We start from the raw sequence: 19,763 nt of genomic DNA, 5'->3' as shown, positions 1-19,763 counted from the left end.
CCCACTCCCACCTACACATACAAGGCTGCAGATTTAAAAAGGTACAGTCAATAATCCCAGGATCAGTTCTTCACATTATCATTTTGTTGACAGGAAGCATGACAATTAATGGGTTATTACAGTGTAGGAAAAAGTCGTTTCCATTGGAGATTCCATTGGTCATATTTTCCTAGTTTCAAGTATTAAATTTTAACTAGAATGCTCCTATAGGTCAGATTTCCTGCTAGCAGAGCTTCACCAACCCCAAGGTCAGAATCCAAGATGTCTGCATTGCACATCAGCAATAGTAAAAGCAGTAGTACTTCTATTCAGTTTATTAGCACTTCTGTCTATTTGTGTCTATTAAATAAGTCATACAGCTATATAATTCCCACCTCGGTTTGTGGGCATGTTTCTATAGGGATTGGATGCCTAAAATAATGTATAATGTGTATAATATAACCTGTGTGTGTATAATAAATATGTAAAATATAATGATAACCTGGGACTAGGCCTGTCATGATAACAATGTCGTGGCCAATATATCGTCTCCCAGAAAGTATTCCAATATATATTATTGTGATTTTAAGACAATTTTAATGCCACTGACCAAATGATAATAGAATAGCTTAACAAAGCATACATACCCTTTTAAAGACAACACATTTTTAATTAAATTTTAATTATCGTAGTTTGGGAAATAGATACTTTTATATATACTAGCTTTGTGGGAACTATGTGTTTAAATATGCTTGTTACAATTGGAAAGTTTGCACTGTTCTTATTGTCCATTATATATATCTACCAGCGACAGATTATGTCTGTTAGTATAATTTATTTTACTCAATTTTATTCAATACACAGATTATTAGTTTATTAATATCATAATATGTTGGATCAGTGTCTTCTGGAGAAATTTCTGGTAAAAATTAATGTATTTTTGAATATTGCAATAATGTCGCAGAAAAAAAAGTACACTGAGTACACTCCGATTGTCTCTAAACTCTTAAACTCAACCAACACTCAAAACCTAAACCTAGCCCTCACTGTGATGTTAAACCATGATTAATTAAGTTTCGCTGGATGTGTTGTAAAAACGTAGAACATTCTAGACAGTATACAGTATATGTTGTTTTAGTGTGCTATCCATATAAAGTGATATTTTTCCATGGGAGTAACCATTTGCACCCAGGTACAAGTAGCATTTGCAATACAGGGTTGCAAATTTTACCCATTAATGTAAAAGTTTCCAAAGCAGAATACCCTAATGACTAGGAACACCATTTATTCTGGTAAAATAACTATCTATGTAGAGCTGGTGTGGTAAGCAATGCCAAGCTTCTTTCATGCTGTGAACCACAATAAAAGTTAATTATATTGGAAAATATGTTCTTGGATTTTAAAATTCCAAACAAATACAAATATTTAGGTGTAAGTGAGTAAATTAGAGATTCTAGTTGCTAAATTGTGAATACATTAAAATGCAGTTTTAAGAATGTACATTTCTAATATTGCCACCATCAACCATTTTACCTACATTTTTGTTGACTTTCATATTTACATAATTATTGATTATTGAATATTTTTTGTGATAGTATACACTGTTACTTGGACTTGGGTTTAATTAGTACACACTGCTACATGCAATTTTTTCTGCCTATTGTTATTAGTTGTATTAATTCTGGTTGTTTACATTTATAATAATTAAACATTTTTTTTTAATATATATTATGAGCTTATTTGTAATAACCCATTAATGGTCATGCCCCCTAGAGCTGTTTTAGATCTAATCCTGGGCTTGTTGACAGTGGCCTTTTCAAATTGTGCTGTCCGGTCTGCATAGGTGGGGGTGGGAGTGTATGGGTGGGTGGATTTGGTACAGGAAGTCTGGCTCTTTTGTAAAACTTGGAAAATGCTGATGTGAACCCAGGAATGATACGATTGGCAGGTTACACAGAGAGAGAGTGGATGGAGAGCTGGGTGGAGGTTTGGAAATACTGTTTTTCTTTTTATTGTTGACCCTGATGCCTCCATATTTAATCTGGTTAGTTTCCCTTTTTACAAGTGTGTGAGAAAAACTGAGGTAAATTAGCTCCAGTTTCTGTTTTTACATCCCAGTTTGTTGAGCTTGTTATTAGTGGTAGGCTTCATGCACTCTGAGGGAAGCTATCTTTAAGTCTGGTGGTTTGGTTTGGTGGTGGTGGTGTTGTACTACAGTGGAGAGACCTACAGCTGTGCTAACTGTTATTGTTTTTATAAAACATTTAAAAAATTAAATATGTGTTATAGAAACCTAATGTTACCATCAGCAGAATGCAGTAAACACTTTTTAGTCTATATGTTACATGAAATATGTTATATGAAATATGTTATATGAAATCTATAGTAGATTATGTACTGAAATATTGAGGTCTGCTCTTTATTTGATATTTCTACTTTATATTACATTCAAAGGACAATCATCCACGTATGCATGATCATAGTGTTCGTAGACTTAATGTTGTCATTGCTGTTGTCAATGAGTTTGTTCTTGTATTTGTGCAGATTACTCATGATATTCAAAAACCGTCACGCACACACTTTTCTTTCTTTTGAAAACAGCAGAATGTTATGCTTTATTACATCACACTGGTACTGTAATAATTTCAGTAAACCAGTACTCAAGAAGAATGTATTAGTGACACTAAATGGACAAAAGTATTGGGACACAGGCGTATAAAATTAAACATCTATCAATGCAGTCTGCTTTTACTGACATTAGTGGGAAAATAGATGGTTCTATAGCGTTTCTTGTGAGTTGTATAATTGAAAAATAGAAGCGTTTAGGAACCACAGCAGCTCAGACCACATAAAGTTAGAGAGTGTAGTAAGGCTGGATGTTAAAAAATCTGATCATTGTGATTTTTGTCCTGCAATATTTATTGTGATATTAAGAAATACCAGTATATATATATATATATATATATATATATATATATATATATATATATATATATATATATATATATATATATTTTATATTTATTTATATATATTTATATTTTTTCTAGAAAAAAAAGAAAAAGCTTACAATGTAAAAACACACTATTATATGCATAAAAAACTAAGTAACGGAAAAGTCTGTTGTTTTATGTAATCAGATCAGTGAGATCTGAAGATACATCTAGCAGAAAATTTGATTTCATATAAGCCAAAGTCTATCAGCAAATCTTGTAAACAATTTATTAAAATCAACACTGTTTTTGACAATCAAAATAACTAAATATTGTGTTGCTTCTTTTTTTACACCCCTATTTCCTGAAATTGGCTTCCTTGGCTGAGCACCATTATGCAAGCCTTACATAAGCAAGCCCAATGCCAAGTGTCAGATAAGGTGGTGCAAAGCACACCAACACTGGGCTCTGGAGCAGTGGAAATGTGTTCTGTAGAGGGACGAATCATGCTTCTCTATTACAGGTCTGGGTTTGGTGAAAGCCAGGAGAATAGTGCCTGCATTATGACAGCTGTAAAGTTTGGTGGAGGAGGGATGATGAGTGGTATGGGTTGTTTTTCATTGGTTGGCATAGGCGCCTTATTTTAGGTGAAGAAAAATGTGAATGCTTATTGAGCTAAATGCTCTTTTCTGTTCCAGCATGACTGTGCCTTCCTAAAAAAGTGGAAGAACAACACAAGTGTCTTATTTTATTACCAGCGCTTTTCTTTAAATTTACAAACTGTGGATGCAGGTAAACACTTGTATAAGTAGTGAGTACATGTTAAAGAAGCTGAATTTACTAAATAGGTTGTTGATTTTTCACAAATAAATAAAATGCTCAGTTTCACCCAATTACAAAGTATTGTCATTTTTAGGGATGCATGATGAAATAATGTTGATATCTTTAATTGCTTTTTTTTTTTTCAAACTGATACTTGCTGACGTATTTGTTGTATGCTGAAAATGCTACTACAATTGGCCGACACTGGCCATGATATTTTCAAATGTATTGATTTAAGCTAGCTTTTATTCATCTTAATTAGTTTTAAGGTTAGAAGGTTATACTGGGGTGTTTTGAGTGTTTGTGTTTGTGTTCATGCGCACCATTGATTTTGCTGATGCCAGTGTCCTGCAGTAGTCTAGTTATAAAGATTGTTTGACCACCGGATGATAGGTTTTAACATTAACAGGCTTGTTGTGTAAGGAACACACTGTTTAACCCAGAACTGCTGTCCTGCTTTGAGTTGCTCCTACACTAAACCAATGTCCTTGTGATATCTGAACTTGATGAGTCTGCAAGTATGTGAGTGTCTGAGCATGTACATTCTCCAATCTTGGTGATTATAAGAGAATTTGTGGCCTTCATTCATTATGCTCTGCATTCCTCTTGTGGTTTTTGAATATGCTTAAGCTCAGCATTCTTCATGAATGAGCAGCACGAAGGAGAGATGTCTAAAAGAAGGGAAATAAGCAGAAAGACTAGGAACAGAATAATCTGTTATGACACCGGGTTGCTATTCCATACTCTCATGATATTTGAACAGAATTTTAATCAAGAAGGATGATTACTGCATCTCTGTTTTTGGTAAATATACTAAGGCTGGATTTAGATTACTCAGTTTCAGCCCGATTTTGACACAAATCATCACATTTTCATTTCATTGTGAACAATGAATGGATTGTCTAGTGTGACATAATATAAGGAACAGAAGTTTGACATGATTTATCTTGTGTTGATTTATATACACTATGTCACATTTAGACTAAGTGTAATGCTATTGACAAGATACCTGAAGTTCTGCTAGAGGGCTTTCTGACCTAACTTGTTTGGTCTGGACTGTAAGACTTTTCTGTTTGGTCCAAACCAAAGTAGCAGGTGTGAAAGGGGCTGTGAATCACGCTCCGGACCAAAGAACAAGATTTTGGTTCGACCAATCGAGGTGGTCTCAGTTCGAATATACTGAACTATGGTCCAGTTCATCTGCAGCGTCAAAGCACTTTTCTATACGGTTTAAACTTTCAGATCAACTACGGGAAGGAGTCAGTCTTTAAACAAATTAGAGGAAATAAGAATTACGGGTCGTCAGATTTTGTCATAGAACTATAATTCGTCACAACACCTGGCAAATGAAGTATAGAAAGACTCCACCCATATAGCTGATGACGACATGTATGAATGTAGTAAAGTTCTTTAGTCCACTCACTAAACTACAGTGTGAAACCAAAACTAACAGGACTAAAAATATAGAATGTAACAAACACTTAAACCTTGTTGTCTTGTTGTTGTTGTAATATATATACATGTATAATTTGTATGGACACAAAACATCAAGAATCACACATGATACTTCCATAGCTTTGGTGGACACTTGTATCCCATCTCTATGTTTATGTAATGGGAATGACAGCCCGTACAATGACTCCCAGGCATAGGTTCTCATTTGTTTTTTTTTTACAAGCATCACATAGAACACTTCTGTAGCTTTGATTGACAGTTTGACAATTTGTAATAGTGAACTTTTGAGAGACAAATATATATTGTAGTCTAAGCTTGGCATGATGACACTACAGATGGGAGGAAGATATACTGCTTATATATTGTTATATATTACAGCTTGTTGCCTGCTTATTTTATTATTTTGCATTGCCAAATCTCCATGATGCACATCATTAACCTTTGCAGGCAAACTTGGAAATGCATTCATGTGCTGGGCTTCTGTAATGTATTGTTTTTACTTCTTGAAGCCACATTTAAAATGCTGTGGAAGTTCTTATTCTTCATAAACATATGTTTATACAGATGATTTATATGGAAATTTATATGGAAATTTAGACGATCATGACTGTGGGCAGGTTCGGTGGCTAAAACCTGCAAAGATTGTTGTGACGTACAACAAAGTTTGACATACTGGCAGAAGCTGACAATAGCTGACGGTGCTTAAATTTAACAAGTTTCCTTAAAATCTGATAATATTTATATTCACTATATATATATATATATATATATATAGTCACTACAGTCACTATAGTCACTACATAACCCTCAGTAGTTCCATTGTACTACCTTGTAAGTCCTATGTTTAAACTGTAATAAAGTATTCCTGCATATATTTTGCTGCTGCTTTAATGTTATAGTATATAATGAAATTACAATTTTTCTAAAAAAAAAAAAAAAAAAAAAAAAGCAAAAAAAAAATTATATAATTGTTATATAATGGACCGACCCATGTTTATGGGGCAGATTTTGACCGCCGTATGTTTTTCAGCCAAATGCCAATTTAATGCCACATGGATAGATACAACTCCCCTTAATTACAGCCATCACTGGAAATCACATTGACCACTTGTGTTTTCTGGAGTCACCGTACTGCTTTAAATAGCCCTTATTTAGTGTTCAAATATGTAACTGTTTTTAGTTTAACAATAACAACAATAATCTAATACTTCGGCTCAGCTCCAGCTAAAATAGTCTGTGATTACTTGTACAGAACTGCACTGTGAAAACAACAGAAACCGCTGCTCATCCAGCTCTAAAACACATTTGAACGTGATTAGCTTTAGCTTTCTGACTGTAGCTGCTGCTGGGATATCTGGCTACCTCTGCTACTCACTGATTGAGCTGAAAATGCACTGTAGAGAGCAGTTTTATCCAGTTAGTGGTAGAGATGGGACCGATCCTATACAGTATCGGGTCGATATTGACGTAGTTTAACAAATCGGATATCGGGCGAGCGCGTCCGAGCCATTTACTGATCCATATTCTAGTCCGCAGCTTGAGCTGGACAATAAACCCGCCGTGATGTTAACACAAAACAAATCCCTGATCCGGATTCCAGTTCCACAGGTTACCCTGAACCTCTAGCAGCTTCAGTCTGTGGCTAACTAAGTAAACTTTAGCTGACAGCTGCATTGTGGTGTTGTAAAGGTATTTAACTACATGCTGGAGTAAACTATGGTCATAATCCACATATCCTATAAAAGTCAGGGTCTACCAACACTAACCAGCACAAACACACCCATCTGTTATTAAAAAACAACAAAAAAAGGCAAACAAAAAGGCAATTCGGAAATACAGTTAGCATCGCCGATTAGCCGTTAGCCATTGCAGCTAATCCACTACGCTACATGTCAAAATAAAAGACCTGCGCAACCAGTGCAAAAAATTAGTGTAGAGCTTTGTATTAAATATTTAACATATTATATAACAATATATATTTTTATATTTAATAAAAAAATTCAATATTTAAATTAAAAGAAAACTATTGTGTTTGTACAAAAGTGTTTCAAATAAATGACTTTGGAATGCGTTTACATTAAACGCACTTGTGTATACTCTTCAAAGGGCTGTGTGGTCTGTTTCAGCCTCATTATGTAACCTTAATCAAAGTACTAATAATAAACTTAAAGTATCAGTATTTGTATTGGTATCGGCAGTTTTATCTCAATGTATATATCAGTTTTATATCGGAATCGGATCGGAGCTGAAAAAAGTGGATCATCCCATCACTAGTTAGTGGAGTCTAGCTTGACATTTTACAAGAACTATTATCTATCGAAAACAATCTTGATGAAAAAGCATAAGTGCCCTTAACCCTGACATAGACATATTATAACTACTGTAAAATAACTTGCTGTTATTGATCTTCTACAAGTATGTAACACTGCCTGTTGGCATTGCATTAGCATCAGTTTTAAAAGATATAATTGTGAGACACATATTTGCATTAAGCCTGTGTGTGCTTGCATTCAACCTCCCAGCTTTGTACCACACTATGATAGGGAAGACCTAGCTAGTGAGGGGAATTGGCTTTATGATTTAGTACTTTAGTAGAATAGTTTTTATTCTATTCACTTTGCAGCCATACGCTCCTAAATGGATCATTTAAAGTCTAGCTACCCATATCTCCTTATTTCCATTTGTTCCCACTATCTTGTGATTATGGTTATGTTGGCACCATATGACTTGTTTATGCAAATCCTGGCCTGGAAGTAAAGTTTCCAGGAAGCACCAGAGAGAAGTAAGGGAGGAGATGCTGCAGATGCCAATGCAGCTGAAATATTTATCTCTGTATTAATATCAAATTACACCAAATGCAGCTGGAGCTATTTTACATATGGTTTATGTGCTGAAATGGGTGGACTGAGTGAATATTTAACATGATAAGAATGCAAATGATAGATCTATTTTTACTGGCTTACTTGGATAGTAGGGGTGTGTCGTACGTGATAATATCGCCAAAAAATGTTAATATCGTGAACGATATTATACCCTGAAATATCGTGCCAAATCACCCACCCCTAATTACCTAATTATCACATCAGGGTACTACTTTTTTGCCGTTTTTAGCAAAAGAAAAATTTACACTGTTCTCATTCGCCATTATATACCTACTAGAGACGGATTATATCTGTCCAATATCATTTATTTTACTTTAATCCTGGATATACAGAGATATTTGGAGTGCATTACAAGTATCATGACATCTCAGTTAGCCATATCATATGACATGCAACAATAAAATTCTAAATAATTGTTCTAATTCAGAGTTTTGTCGTATCGCCAAAAGTATTGTTATCGTGAAAATACCATTAAATATCGTGACATTATTTTAGAGCCATATCATCCACCCCTATTGGACAGTACCATTATGTTTTTATTTTCACTCACATTTGAGAGCTATTAATTCAGATCCCCTCAGCATACTGTAAAAACTAAATCTCAGCAAGTAAAATGATCTAATTTCGAGGCAATAGATCTTAATTGTTTCTCTGATGAGAATTTTTGACTTAATAATCATTGTAAGTGTAAGATTATTTTGTCACATGAACTCACCAGTGAAGTCACCAGTGAAGTTATTCTGATCCTTGTGGCCAAATTTAGGCCAACAAATCAGTAATTTTTGCTTAGTTTAATTCTTACTTCATTCATTTTGAGATTTTGCGATTACTTATTTTAAGAAATCTTACTAAGAAAAATTTGCTTACTCCATTGGATTTTTTTTTGCAATTTACATATATTCATTAAGTTTTTGCCAGTAATTTTTTTTTGCAGTGCACACCAACAATTTGTTGTCTTAGGCCCAGTTTTGCCTTATTGATTGTGTACATTTGTCAAACCCCTCATTTCTCTGCCTTTCTGCTTTATACTTGAGGTGCTTTCACACCTACCTTGTTTGGTTTGGACCTTCTAAATTGTTTGTAAAATCTAAACCAAAATAGCAGGTGCGAAAGATGCCACAGACCACGGTGTGGCTCAAGGAATCAGTTTTCAGCTCTACTGAAGAATGCGGTCATGGCCCATATTAACAGGTGACAACATTTTTTAGGGTGGATTGTATTTCAGAACAATTTGTTAAGTTTAGGCCTGTCATGATAACTGTTTTTATTTTAATCCATTAAAAAGTACAAATTAGACACAAAAGCACATGAGAAGTGGAGGAGATGCATCTAATTTGGGTTTTATTTAATGAACAAGTCAACATTCAGCTTTAAAATATGCCGAAACATATACCATGACAGGATTTGACAATAGAGGAGAGAACAAATTAAATGACTGAAATTAATCTGTTCATTTATTTATTCACTTATTTGATCACTAATTCTTTTGTGCTTTAAAAAAATGGACGTCCATTTACAATCCAGTGATTATGCTAAAACCTGTTTAACTGATGACTGAGAAGTGATAAGAGAGGTTGGAAATGGTACTCTATGACCTGTAAATAAATCATATTTTTTTTTATTATTTGTAGTTGTTGAACTGCATCCTTGTAAGTCTAATAGAGATTGTGCTCATTTATTGGCAGTGGGCCAAGAGTGTTTACACTGTTTTAATAGTAGTAGTAAATGATTTTAATCTCATGGTTTTAATCAGATCAGTAATTTTAGCTTTCATTTTGACAGAATTTTGTGTTCTTGCTTTCTTTGTGTGAGTGACTTTTATTTTAACAGAGCCTGTTTGCTTGTTTGTATCAATTTCTTATATCAACACAGTCTGTTGGATTGTATTAGGGACTTAACAGCAGTAAAACTGTATTCCACACTGTTGTGGATAAACTTTACATGATTAAACCGTAATTAACCCTCGGTTGACATTTGGCCTAAACAGCGGGGGGCAAAATAAAAGGATCATGGATTATCATGATAATACCATGCCAACCCTGGTAAGATAAAAATAAATAGTGACAGGTGGTGATGTGTATTTTTTCATGCTTTTTTGTTAGTATTTCCTTTTTTTTGTACGTGTTTGTACTTTTTTTTGTGAAACCCCTCACCCACTACAGTAGGAAACACTGATGCTCTTACACACAGTGGAGCCCTCTCACCTTTTTGCCTCCACGCTTCTACTCTCCTCTCACATCATAAATGTCACCCACAGCATTTCTTTCCTCCTTGTGGTGATTTGCATGCGGCGGAAGAGAACGGTGAACCTTAAGTCAATAGAAAATGCGCTGTCATATGCACGCCTCACTGCGTATGTGTGCGTGTGTGTGTGTGTGTGTTTGCACTTGTGTGTGCACAGTGGAGTGCATGTTTATGTGGGTGTGCTGAATGTGTTTTGTACCTGTAGGGTTTTTTAGCATGCCTGTATGTATTGTTTTTCCGTGTGTGTGTGTGTGTGTGTGTGTGTGTCAACAGTGGCCCACTCCTGCTCCCTCGTCACCTCGTTAAAAGTGTCTCACTTCTGCCTCCGGTGACTGAAACTTTTTCACCCATTTTCACCCTTTCACACACATTAAGACATTTTCCCACTAACATATTCCATCTTTTGCATTTAGTGGGCTGTATTCTGTGTGTGTGTGTGTGTGTGTGTGTGTGTGTGTGTGTGTGTGTGTGTGAGTTGCTCAAAGTCTTGACTCTGAAACCCCACATAGTCTCCCTGGAAACAAGATCTCCTGTTGCTAGGCTACAGAATATGTGGCCTAACTGATTGTATCTGTGTGGTGTAGTAGATCTTGTTGTATGTATCTGTGTGTGTGTGAAAATTAGAAAATCTGTGTGGGTCGTAGAGGCCATGTTTTCACATGTGAGTCATGGTCACGTGTGTGTTTGTGTTTGTGTGTGTATTTGTGTGTATGTGGAAAAGAGGAGCTACTGACTGGGTATTTTTTTGGTTGCAGTGGGCAGTATGAGGATAAAAGAGATGATGTTTAAAAACAGGCTTTAGGCTTGCATTTCTCTTTCTTTGTGGTGTGCGAGTGTGTGTATGCACGAGTGTGTGTATGTGCGAGTGTGTGTATCACAAGTGTGTGTATGCACGAGTGTGTGTGTGTGTGTCCTAGCCAGATTGTCCTGAGAAAGGATAATGGCTGTGTAGTGGCCCTACGGAGACACCAGATAAGCACTTTATGAAACTCAATCTGTTTATGCCTTTATTGCCCCTACTTAGCACTGGAACGTTCAGACATCACACACACATACACACACAAACACTCGCGTATTAGCTGTCTCTAAGGCAGCCCAAATTTAATCCACAGAGGAAGACGAAGAGGCTATGCTGTAATGTTAGCTCTCACGTGGCTTTATGCTACACTGCACTCAAAGACCATAATTGTGTGGGTTCTGAGTGTGTTGGGGGTTGTTCCAGTGTGTGAGAGCGCAATGTAATGGTTTCTACTAAAACTGTTGTATTGAGGAGATGTAATTTGACTGCTGTGATTTCTTTGATACTGAGAACACTGTGTTTCAGGTGAAGGATCTGACGCACTTTTTGGACCCGAGTGGCCTGGGTGTCATCAGCTTTGAGGATTTCCACAGAGGGATCACTGCTATCAGCAATGGAGGTATACAGATGAACAAATACACAAACACATGCTTCCATTACCCATTTGTCCCAGTGCATCACTGCCATCAGCAGTAGCGGAACTGTATACAGCATCTCCACCACTACTTTGTCCCGAGGCTTTACTGCCAGTAGCAACAGAACATTGCACAATAACACAGCTCTCCACAGAGGCCAGCGACATATTATAAAAGTTTTTATTTACACTATATAACCTTAAGGCCATGTCCTGCCTGCCTCGGACGAGGATACCCTTTGCCTCACTGTCTCTGGCAACCATGTGCCTTAACAACGCGTTCAGATTTCTTTCTTTGTTAAATTATTATTCCTTTATTTATATTCAACTATTTTCTCTTATCACGCTAATTGAACAAATTCTTGTATGACTTGTTGCCCTTTGGTTGTATGTAGATCACATGTGTCAAACACAAGGCCCGCGGGCCAAATGTGGCCCGCCACGTCCTTTTATGTGGCCCGCGAGAGCTTGTAAAATCTTAGTGTCCATAATAAATAGGTCAGAAGCATTCTTTGACCAAAAACTACATTTCCCACAATGCTTGTCGATTGTATTACCCGCGAGGTTACGGCTTACTGCCACTAGGAGAGATATTTACTGCCATTTAGGAGAGATATAAGTTATGTGTAAATATTTATAAGACAATAGCTGACAAAATATGTTTTAATGACGTTAATAAACATCACTGTGACAGGGCTAGTCGCAGTTTCACCACAGCAAAGGACGAAGACGTGAATCACTTATCTAACCAGCCTTTACTGATTTCTGCCCCCAATAACCGTTTCAATAACCTCCAATAGCCTTTAATAGTCTTCAGTAGCCCAACAGTCTAACCTTGCCGCCGTGGTGTGTCCACTAAACTCCGTAGTTATAAACACCATGAGGTTAGCAGCGCGCTAACTGACCTGTTTATAATGTAATCCGAGCAGTGACTCCGTGATGGCTGCTTTAAACTGCTACTGTTAGCTGCTTGGGCTGAAAGATGAACTGTAGAGAGCTGTATTATCCGGTTAGTAGGGTTAAAAATCTTTATTTCATACACGGAAGAACTTAAAAATGTTAAAAACGCTCCAGACTGGCTCAGCTGAGCCCTGTAGCCCGTGGCTGGGCTGTAGCTCTGACTCAGTAAAGACTGCGGGCTTGTGCTGCTGCAGCTCCCACTAGTGGTTGTATGAGGAACTGCTAAATCTGAGGAAATGCTAAATCTGTCATGTTCTTAACAGCTCACAATTTTTTATTTTTTATTTATTAAGCCTTATTTCAGTATCAAACGTTTTGATCAAAGTTAATATAACTTGTATTTTATGTCATTTCTATTCACTTGAATAGTTTGGTTCTTGATTGATGGAGTTTTTGGATTTCATAACATGACAAATTAAAAGGATTTATGTTAATAGAGCAACAAGCTAACATTTTTTCCATGCAACTGTAATATTTGATTGAATAAATAATATATTGAGAGTTACTTAACATTAAAGAGTAATTACATTCATTTTATATTACATCTGGTTACATTTTCTTACATTTATAAGTTACATCTGGCCCTCAGAGGACAGCCAATATGCCAATGTGGCCCTCGGCCAAAATGAGTTTGACACCCCTGATGTAGATATATTGTAGTAAAGGTCCCACTGATCTCACATAGTCTAATACCAGCTGATTGGAAGGCAATTATTGATCTGAAAATAATAGGAGCTAGTATGGGCCTGTAAGAAGATGCTATATTTTGATGGCTTTTTAGTTCAGGGTTATTTTCTCGCATTTGGTTGTCTTTCAACTAGGTCTTTAATGGTGAGCCGGAGGTTTTAACTAAACAATGTTTAATTATTATCGATATAGTTATCACGACAACCAGCACCCACCTCGTTTATGTCACAAAACATTATTTCTTTGTGCTGTTTTAACTATTATGATTTTTTCTGATTACAATGCTAAATAATCGGGGCCCAATCATATTATAGAGAGAAGCCAATAAAGACACTAAAGAGATGATAAAACTTGAAAAAGCTTTGGGGTGGCAAAGAAATCACTAGCAGTAGAGTGAGTTCAGTATATTTGATTCACATTGTAACGTGAAAGACAACAATAAGTAGAGAATACAGAACTATTGGAATACAGAATTAGCAGCAAATAAAGGTAGCACTATAAAGGTATCATAGGATTTTTGGGACTGAACCCAACCCAGCTATATTTATTGTTTTAATGGATGTTTAACTGTTGTGTTAGAACTTTTAATGCAACAGCATCAATGCTGTAAACCCCCCATACCCCCCTCCCCCCCCCCCAAAAAAAAAAAAAAAAAATCCAAGTTGTAAGGTTTTTTTTAAATAAATCTTTATTATTAGTATTTTTATCTCAAAACAAACACATACTAAATAGCCATAAAAATTATTTCAGTTTACTATGCATCTTTTCTTGACTGATCTCAGTTTTAAAAAAATAACTGTTAACTTGTACTTTACAAAATGTAATAAGTTTAAACAATGTTTGTGAGGTGATGCATATCTCTTAAAACGTAATAAGTTTAAACAATGTTTTAAACTATGTATAGTTTAAAATGTGAGGTTATGCATATTCATTGTGAATCTCTTAAAATAGTGGTCAAGTAGCTTAATATTACAATTCTGATATTTGTTTCTATATACTGATTTACCTGGGGGAACTAATTAAGAGGGACGCACACACACACACACACACACACACACACACACACACTCAGACACAGAGGGAGAGGAGTGTGTTAGAAGTGCTGTGACAAATTGTACTGTACAGAGCCGCACAGTGGGAAATAAAGAGAAGTTCTGTCTCAGTCTGTAAACTGGCTATATTTCTACCTCGCTCGTGCTCCCTGAACAATACGCTACTCACAGAAGCCTCGTCGCTACACTGAATCTGCACCATAGAGCCTTAGAGCTGACTAGAGCTAGCCCACTGTATATTTCTATTGGGTGCTTTCTCTGCTTTCTGCTAGTGTGTAGTGTTTAGAACATGGACCTATGGACAATGTACTGTTACATTTTATATAAATCAGTGATCCAGATCTTATGCATCAGATTCCAAACCTTTGAAAAATATGTTCCTAGTTGCAATGTTGGGTTAGCATAGCTACATTCTTAATGATAAGTGTCCACATCAGTAGCTACTTCAGACTGCATTCACTTTAAATACAGTACGACCATGACATATTTAAAAGTGGGTGGGTGTGACCAAATAAGGTGCCTGTCAATGCCTGTCAAAGAGATACATAATAGTCACTTGATCGTAATTATTTGATTCAGTTCAATAATGTGCTTTCACAGGTATATACTGTGAGGAAATAAAATCCCCAGTTATATATTAAACAATTCGTGATCAGACAAAATTACATATGGGTAACACGAGTGTGTGGGCGCTCCTGTATTCGTTCTGATTGCTCTTCACACCCACAGCCAAGCGTTCTGTCTTGGTGCTGACATGTTGAGTGCAAATGAACTGATTTTGGTTTCTACTTCTATTAAAGATGCATAGGGTGATCAGGCCTCTGTAAAATGATACTCTCTTACACACACATACAGTGGGTCCTCACTGCTCTGACCCCTTATACACTGCACTGTTTCTTTGTGTTAAAGCTATTTGATGCCACATGTTACCTGATTCTCATAGTGATGTGGTGGCTGGTGATATCAGACAGACAGACAGACAGTATTTCCACAAGCCTTGAAAACTGGAAAAACTAAATGTTTTACAGTAATTTTTCTGTATGTTGTAAAAGTTAATTAAATAAATTTAATTAATTAATTAATATAATACATGAATTAAATAAATCAGCATAGTTATTTAGTTATACATTAAGGGTGGGACAATATATCAATATTGAGATAAATCAAATCATTGTAATCATATCGTATGGTATCTTGTTGATACTTGGTGCTGTTAACTCCCCAACACTCGCCCCCCAATTTGACTGATTAAAATTACAGCTTCATTACTTCATGTGGTTGCTTTAATAGTATATTGAGTAAATTTATATTATCTTTATTGTGGCTAACATAATATTGTATTGTGAGATACCCTGTAATTCCTACCCTATTATACATCAAAATGTACTAGGGATGTGCCATATCATATCGCACGCAATAATATCGCCAACATTTTTGAATATCGTGAACAATATTATACCCTGAATATCGTGCCATCCCACCCCTAATTATCACATCTGGGTACTACAGTTTAACTTTTTCTAGCAAAAGAATAATTCACACTGTTCTCATTTCCCATTGTATATCTACTAGAGACAGATTATATTTGTCCAGTATCATTTATTTTACTTTAATTCTGGATACGTGGAGATATTTAAAGTGTAGTATTAGTATTATGACATTCTCAATCATTGACTTAAAATTATTTTTTTTAATATCTTAGTTAGGAGTGTTCCATATCATACCGTATGCAATAATAAAATTTCATTTTTCATATTTTCGTTTTGTTGCAGTAGTGTATTCTTGAATTTGTTTTATTTTTTATTTTTTATTTATTTATTTTTTTGCATGTGTTTTGTCATATCGAGAAGAGTATCGTTAACACACAAATACCATGAAATATCGTGATATTATTTTAGGGCCATATCGCCCACCCCTATAATGTATTATGTTGTCAGGTTTGAGTCTGCTGTTTGGTTCTGTTTAAAGAAAAGCTATGAAAAAGAAAAAAACAAATGTGGTTTTATCTGTGGATAGTAGGGGTGTCACGATCTCGATATTTTATCGAAATCGAATCGAAATGAGGTCACGATCTCGAGTATCGAAGTCAAAAAGAGGATCGACGATCCCTCCCGCGCGCGCTACGCAAATAGCGCAGCGCGCTACGCAAATGGCGCGGCACCAACACAGCGCATCCTATTCATTTAAATAGAGAGCCGCTGCATGAGCGCAGTCGGCGGGAGTGTGATCACTGTTTTTATCTGTCCAACGGGGGAGGGGGGGCGGGGGTTGGGCGCGCAGGTTTTGTATCTGTATCTAACGGAGGGGTGGGTGCGCGCAGGTGAGAGCGTGTGAACTCGCTGAAATGCGTGTGTCAGTGTGACTTGAGAACACTGACTATAGATCACAGTGAGGTGGATTAAAAATCTTAAACTTATAATTGACTACACCTGTTGCTTTCCATTGAATTAAAAAAACATCTTTCTCTCAGATAAAGTAAACACAAGCGTGTTTCTGACTAAAATAAAAGCTTTTCAGGAGAGATATAAGTTATGTGTAAATATTTATAAGACAATACCCACATCACTTATCTAACCAGCCTGTACTGATTTCTGCCCCCCAATAATGCTTTCAATAACCTCTAATAGCCTTTAATAGTCTTCAGTAGCCTTTAAAAGACTTACCTGGCGGCCGTGGTGTGTCCACTAAACTCCGTAGTTATAAACATCCTGAGGTTAGCAGCGCGCTAACTGACCTGTTTATAATGTAATCCGAGCAGTGCCTCCGTGTCGGCTGTTCTAACCTGCTGCTGTTAGCTGCTTGGGCTGAAAGATGAACTGTAGTGAGCTGTATTATCCGGTTAGTGGGGTTAAAACCTTTATTTGTTTACAGAAACAGTAAAAACGGACTGGCTGAGCTCTGTAGCCCGTGGCTGGGCTGTACTGAAGTAGTGACTGAGTGAAGAGAGCGGGGTGCTGCTGCTGCTAGTGGTTGGATGAAGAACTGCAGCTTCATGTAATGAGCAGTTTCACCAGCCATCCACACACAGCTCTGATAAACTGCTTGTTTTAATAGTGCACACTGTTGCTACCAAAAAAAGTCACTAGATGGCATTACCATATATATCTTAATAAATAATAATAATAATATTTATAATATTTATAATAATAATAATAATAATAAATATATTATTTAAATTTTATGAGGCATAAAATAATAACAAGAAAAAAAAACAAGAAAATCGAGAATCGAATCGAATCGTGACCCTCAAATCGAAAATGAAATCGAATCGAGGATTTAGAGAATCGTGACACCCCTAGTGGATAGCTGTGGAAATGATTACACTCTATATGAATATGTATTAGATTTTTGACAGTAATTCAATTTCATTATTTCTGTTGAAAGAAACATTTAATACCATTTAAAATACAATTTTGTATCATTTTGGTGGTGATCACTTTGAGTCTGGAGTTTTTATCTTTGGATAGGTACTTTAACAATTAGATCAGTCATTCTGGAAGCCTTTGAGGGCATTCATTCTTCTTACACATGAATTAAAAGAGTCATCCTGTCATACAAATAAAAGCTATTATCACAGTTTTTGCTCAAGAAACTAGCTTAACAGCAGAACCAGTAAATTGGTTCTGATCATAATTAACCAGGGAAGCATGAACTGTGTTTTGTGGATTTGGTGCTGCGTGTAACAAGCTGCCTGAATTTGTTCACACACAAACAAACATGAATTCTACATTCAATCAGACATTTTCAGACAAATGTGAACGCAACCAGATGTGGCACACCAACTGAACATTTTTGTTTGTTCGTGATTTTCCTGTCGGTGTACTCTGGCCATTAGGCTTTCCGTTTAATGAACAAAAAAGTCAATTTCTAAGTAATTTTTTCAGTCAATATTTATCAGCTAAAATTACATTACTGTGATTCCCCCCATGATCTTTTTCTCTCATTAATTATTTCTAATAAATACGAGAGAAGAGAAATGAGAATGATGTGAAGTACAAGGGGACAAAAATGATGGAAGTTTTAGGCTGTGACTCACACTTACTTAATTATTTAGTCAACTACATCCTAACAATGAGGTCGCGTCATGACAATCAAAGCACAGCTACCATTACTCTGCAAAATATGCAATATAATAAAGCTGAGATAGCAATACACTTTCTTATTATACAGAACTGGATCTGTCTGACATATTGCAGTATCTAGTCTTCACATTAAGATGGAAGTTATTGGCAGTGATGTGAAGAGCGGTCTTCAGGGACAGGCGCTCAGGTTAAAAAAGAAGTTTCTACTGAGTCACTCTGAGCAATAATGTCTGTGCTGTGGTGGCACAGGAGTGTGATTTTGCTGTCTGTGGTTGATATCAGCAGTGTAAATCTTTTACCTGAATGTACTTTTTGCTTCAGCTGTCGCTGTTCACTCTGTTTGTATGGAGGCACAATTATTATTGATGCATTTGTCATTAAAATTCACCAATATATTAGCCAATCTTGCAGTCATATAGAAACATGCAGGAAAACAAAGTGGATCATATCATGGTTGACAAAATTATTGAGATCATATCCATATATTGTACAATGAGCCAATAATGTAATTATTGTGATGGGCATACTTGTTAAATCGAGGAACTGTGAGGGCTATTGAATAAACAGGCAGATTTGCATTTTGAGATAGTTGTGGGATTTGAGGTGTATCAGTCTTTTTAAATAGGTTGTAGTGGTTCCTTGCAGATTTTCAAGGATTCAAGGAGATTTTATTGTCATTCGCATCACATGTGGTACATGAGGTGGAACAAAATTGTGATCTCACGATCCAGTTTACACCCAAGAGCTGTTATTAAAATATATACATAGATGAAATAAGATAAAATAAAAGAATACAATAAAAATAGAAATACCCCAAATCGTTTAATTGAATCCATATTTTTCTCTACCTGTGGAATGTTTGCTGTCTCTCTGGGTGCAAAACAATCCCAAAGCATGATCAATCCACTCTTCTTCTGAGCCCTTTGAGGCAAAGACATTTCTACATTTTCTGTTAAATGATATCTGGGGACAGTTAAAAATGTTGCACAAAGTGAAGTGATGTAAGAACTGTAGTTTTTCTGCAAAGCTGCATCTGACCCTGCTAACACTGGTGTTTTGATCAGCCCAGTGTCTGATTTTTATGTGCTTTTTGGATTATATTTTTGAGCACATACTCTAAAATATGTGGTACCCAAGCAAAATATGTGGTACCTAGTCAGTGTTCTTTGAAAGTTTTCATGTTCTTCCAGACCTCAACTTGACCTTCATAGTTTCTATGAACTACCATCTTTAA

General features: G+C 36.0%; 1 protein-coding gene across 2 annotated transcripts in view; it reads left to right on the top strand.

Moving 5' to 3' along the window:
• rab11fip3 (RAB11 family interacting protein 3 (class II)) overlaps window positions 1-19,763 on the top strand; it is a 66,026-nt gene that overhangs the window by 6,480 nt on the left and 39,783 nt on the right. For both annotated transcript variants that reach the window (XM_007232048.4, XM_007232047.4), the window contains exon 2: window positions 11,640-11,733. In XM_007232048.4, coding sequence (XP_007232110.3) covers window positions 11,640-11,733 — 94 coding nt within the window. The remainder of the gene's footprint in view (window positions 1-11,639; window positions 11,734-19,763) is intronic.

Source organism: Astyanax mexicanus, chromosome 6 (genome assembly GCF_023375975.1).
Source record: "Astyanax mexicanus isolate ESR-SI-001 chromosome 6, AstMex3_surface, whole genome shotgun sequence".
In the NCBI taxonomy this organism is placed as follows: domain Eukaryota; kingdom Metazoa; phylum Chordata; class Actinopteri; order Characiformes; family Acestrorhamphidae; genus Astyanax; species Astyanax mexicanus.
This window is presented reverse-complemented; position numbering and strand designations above follow the sequence as displayed.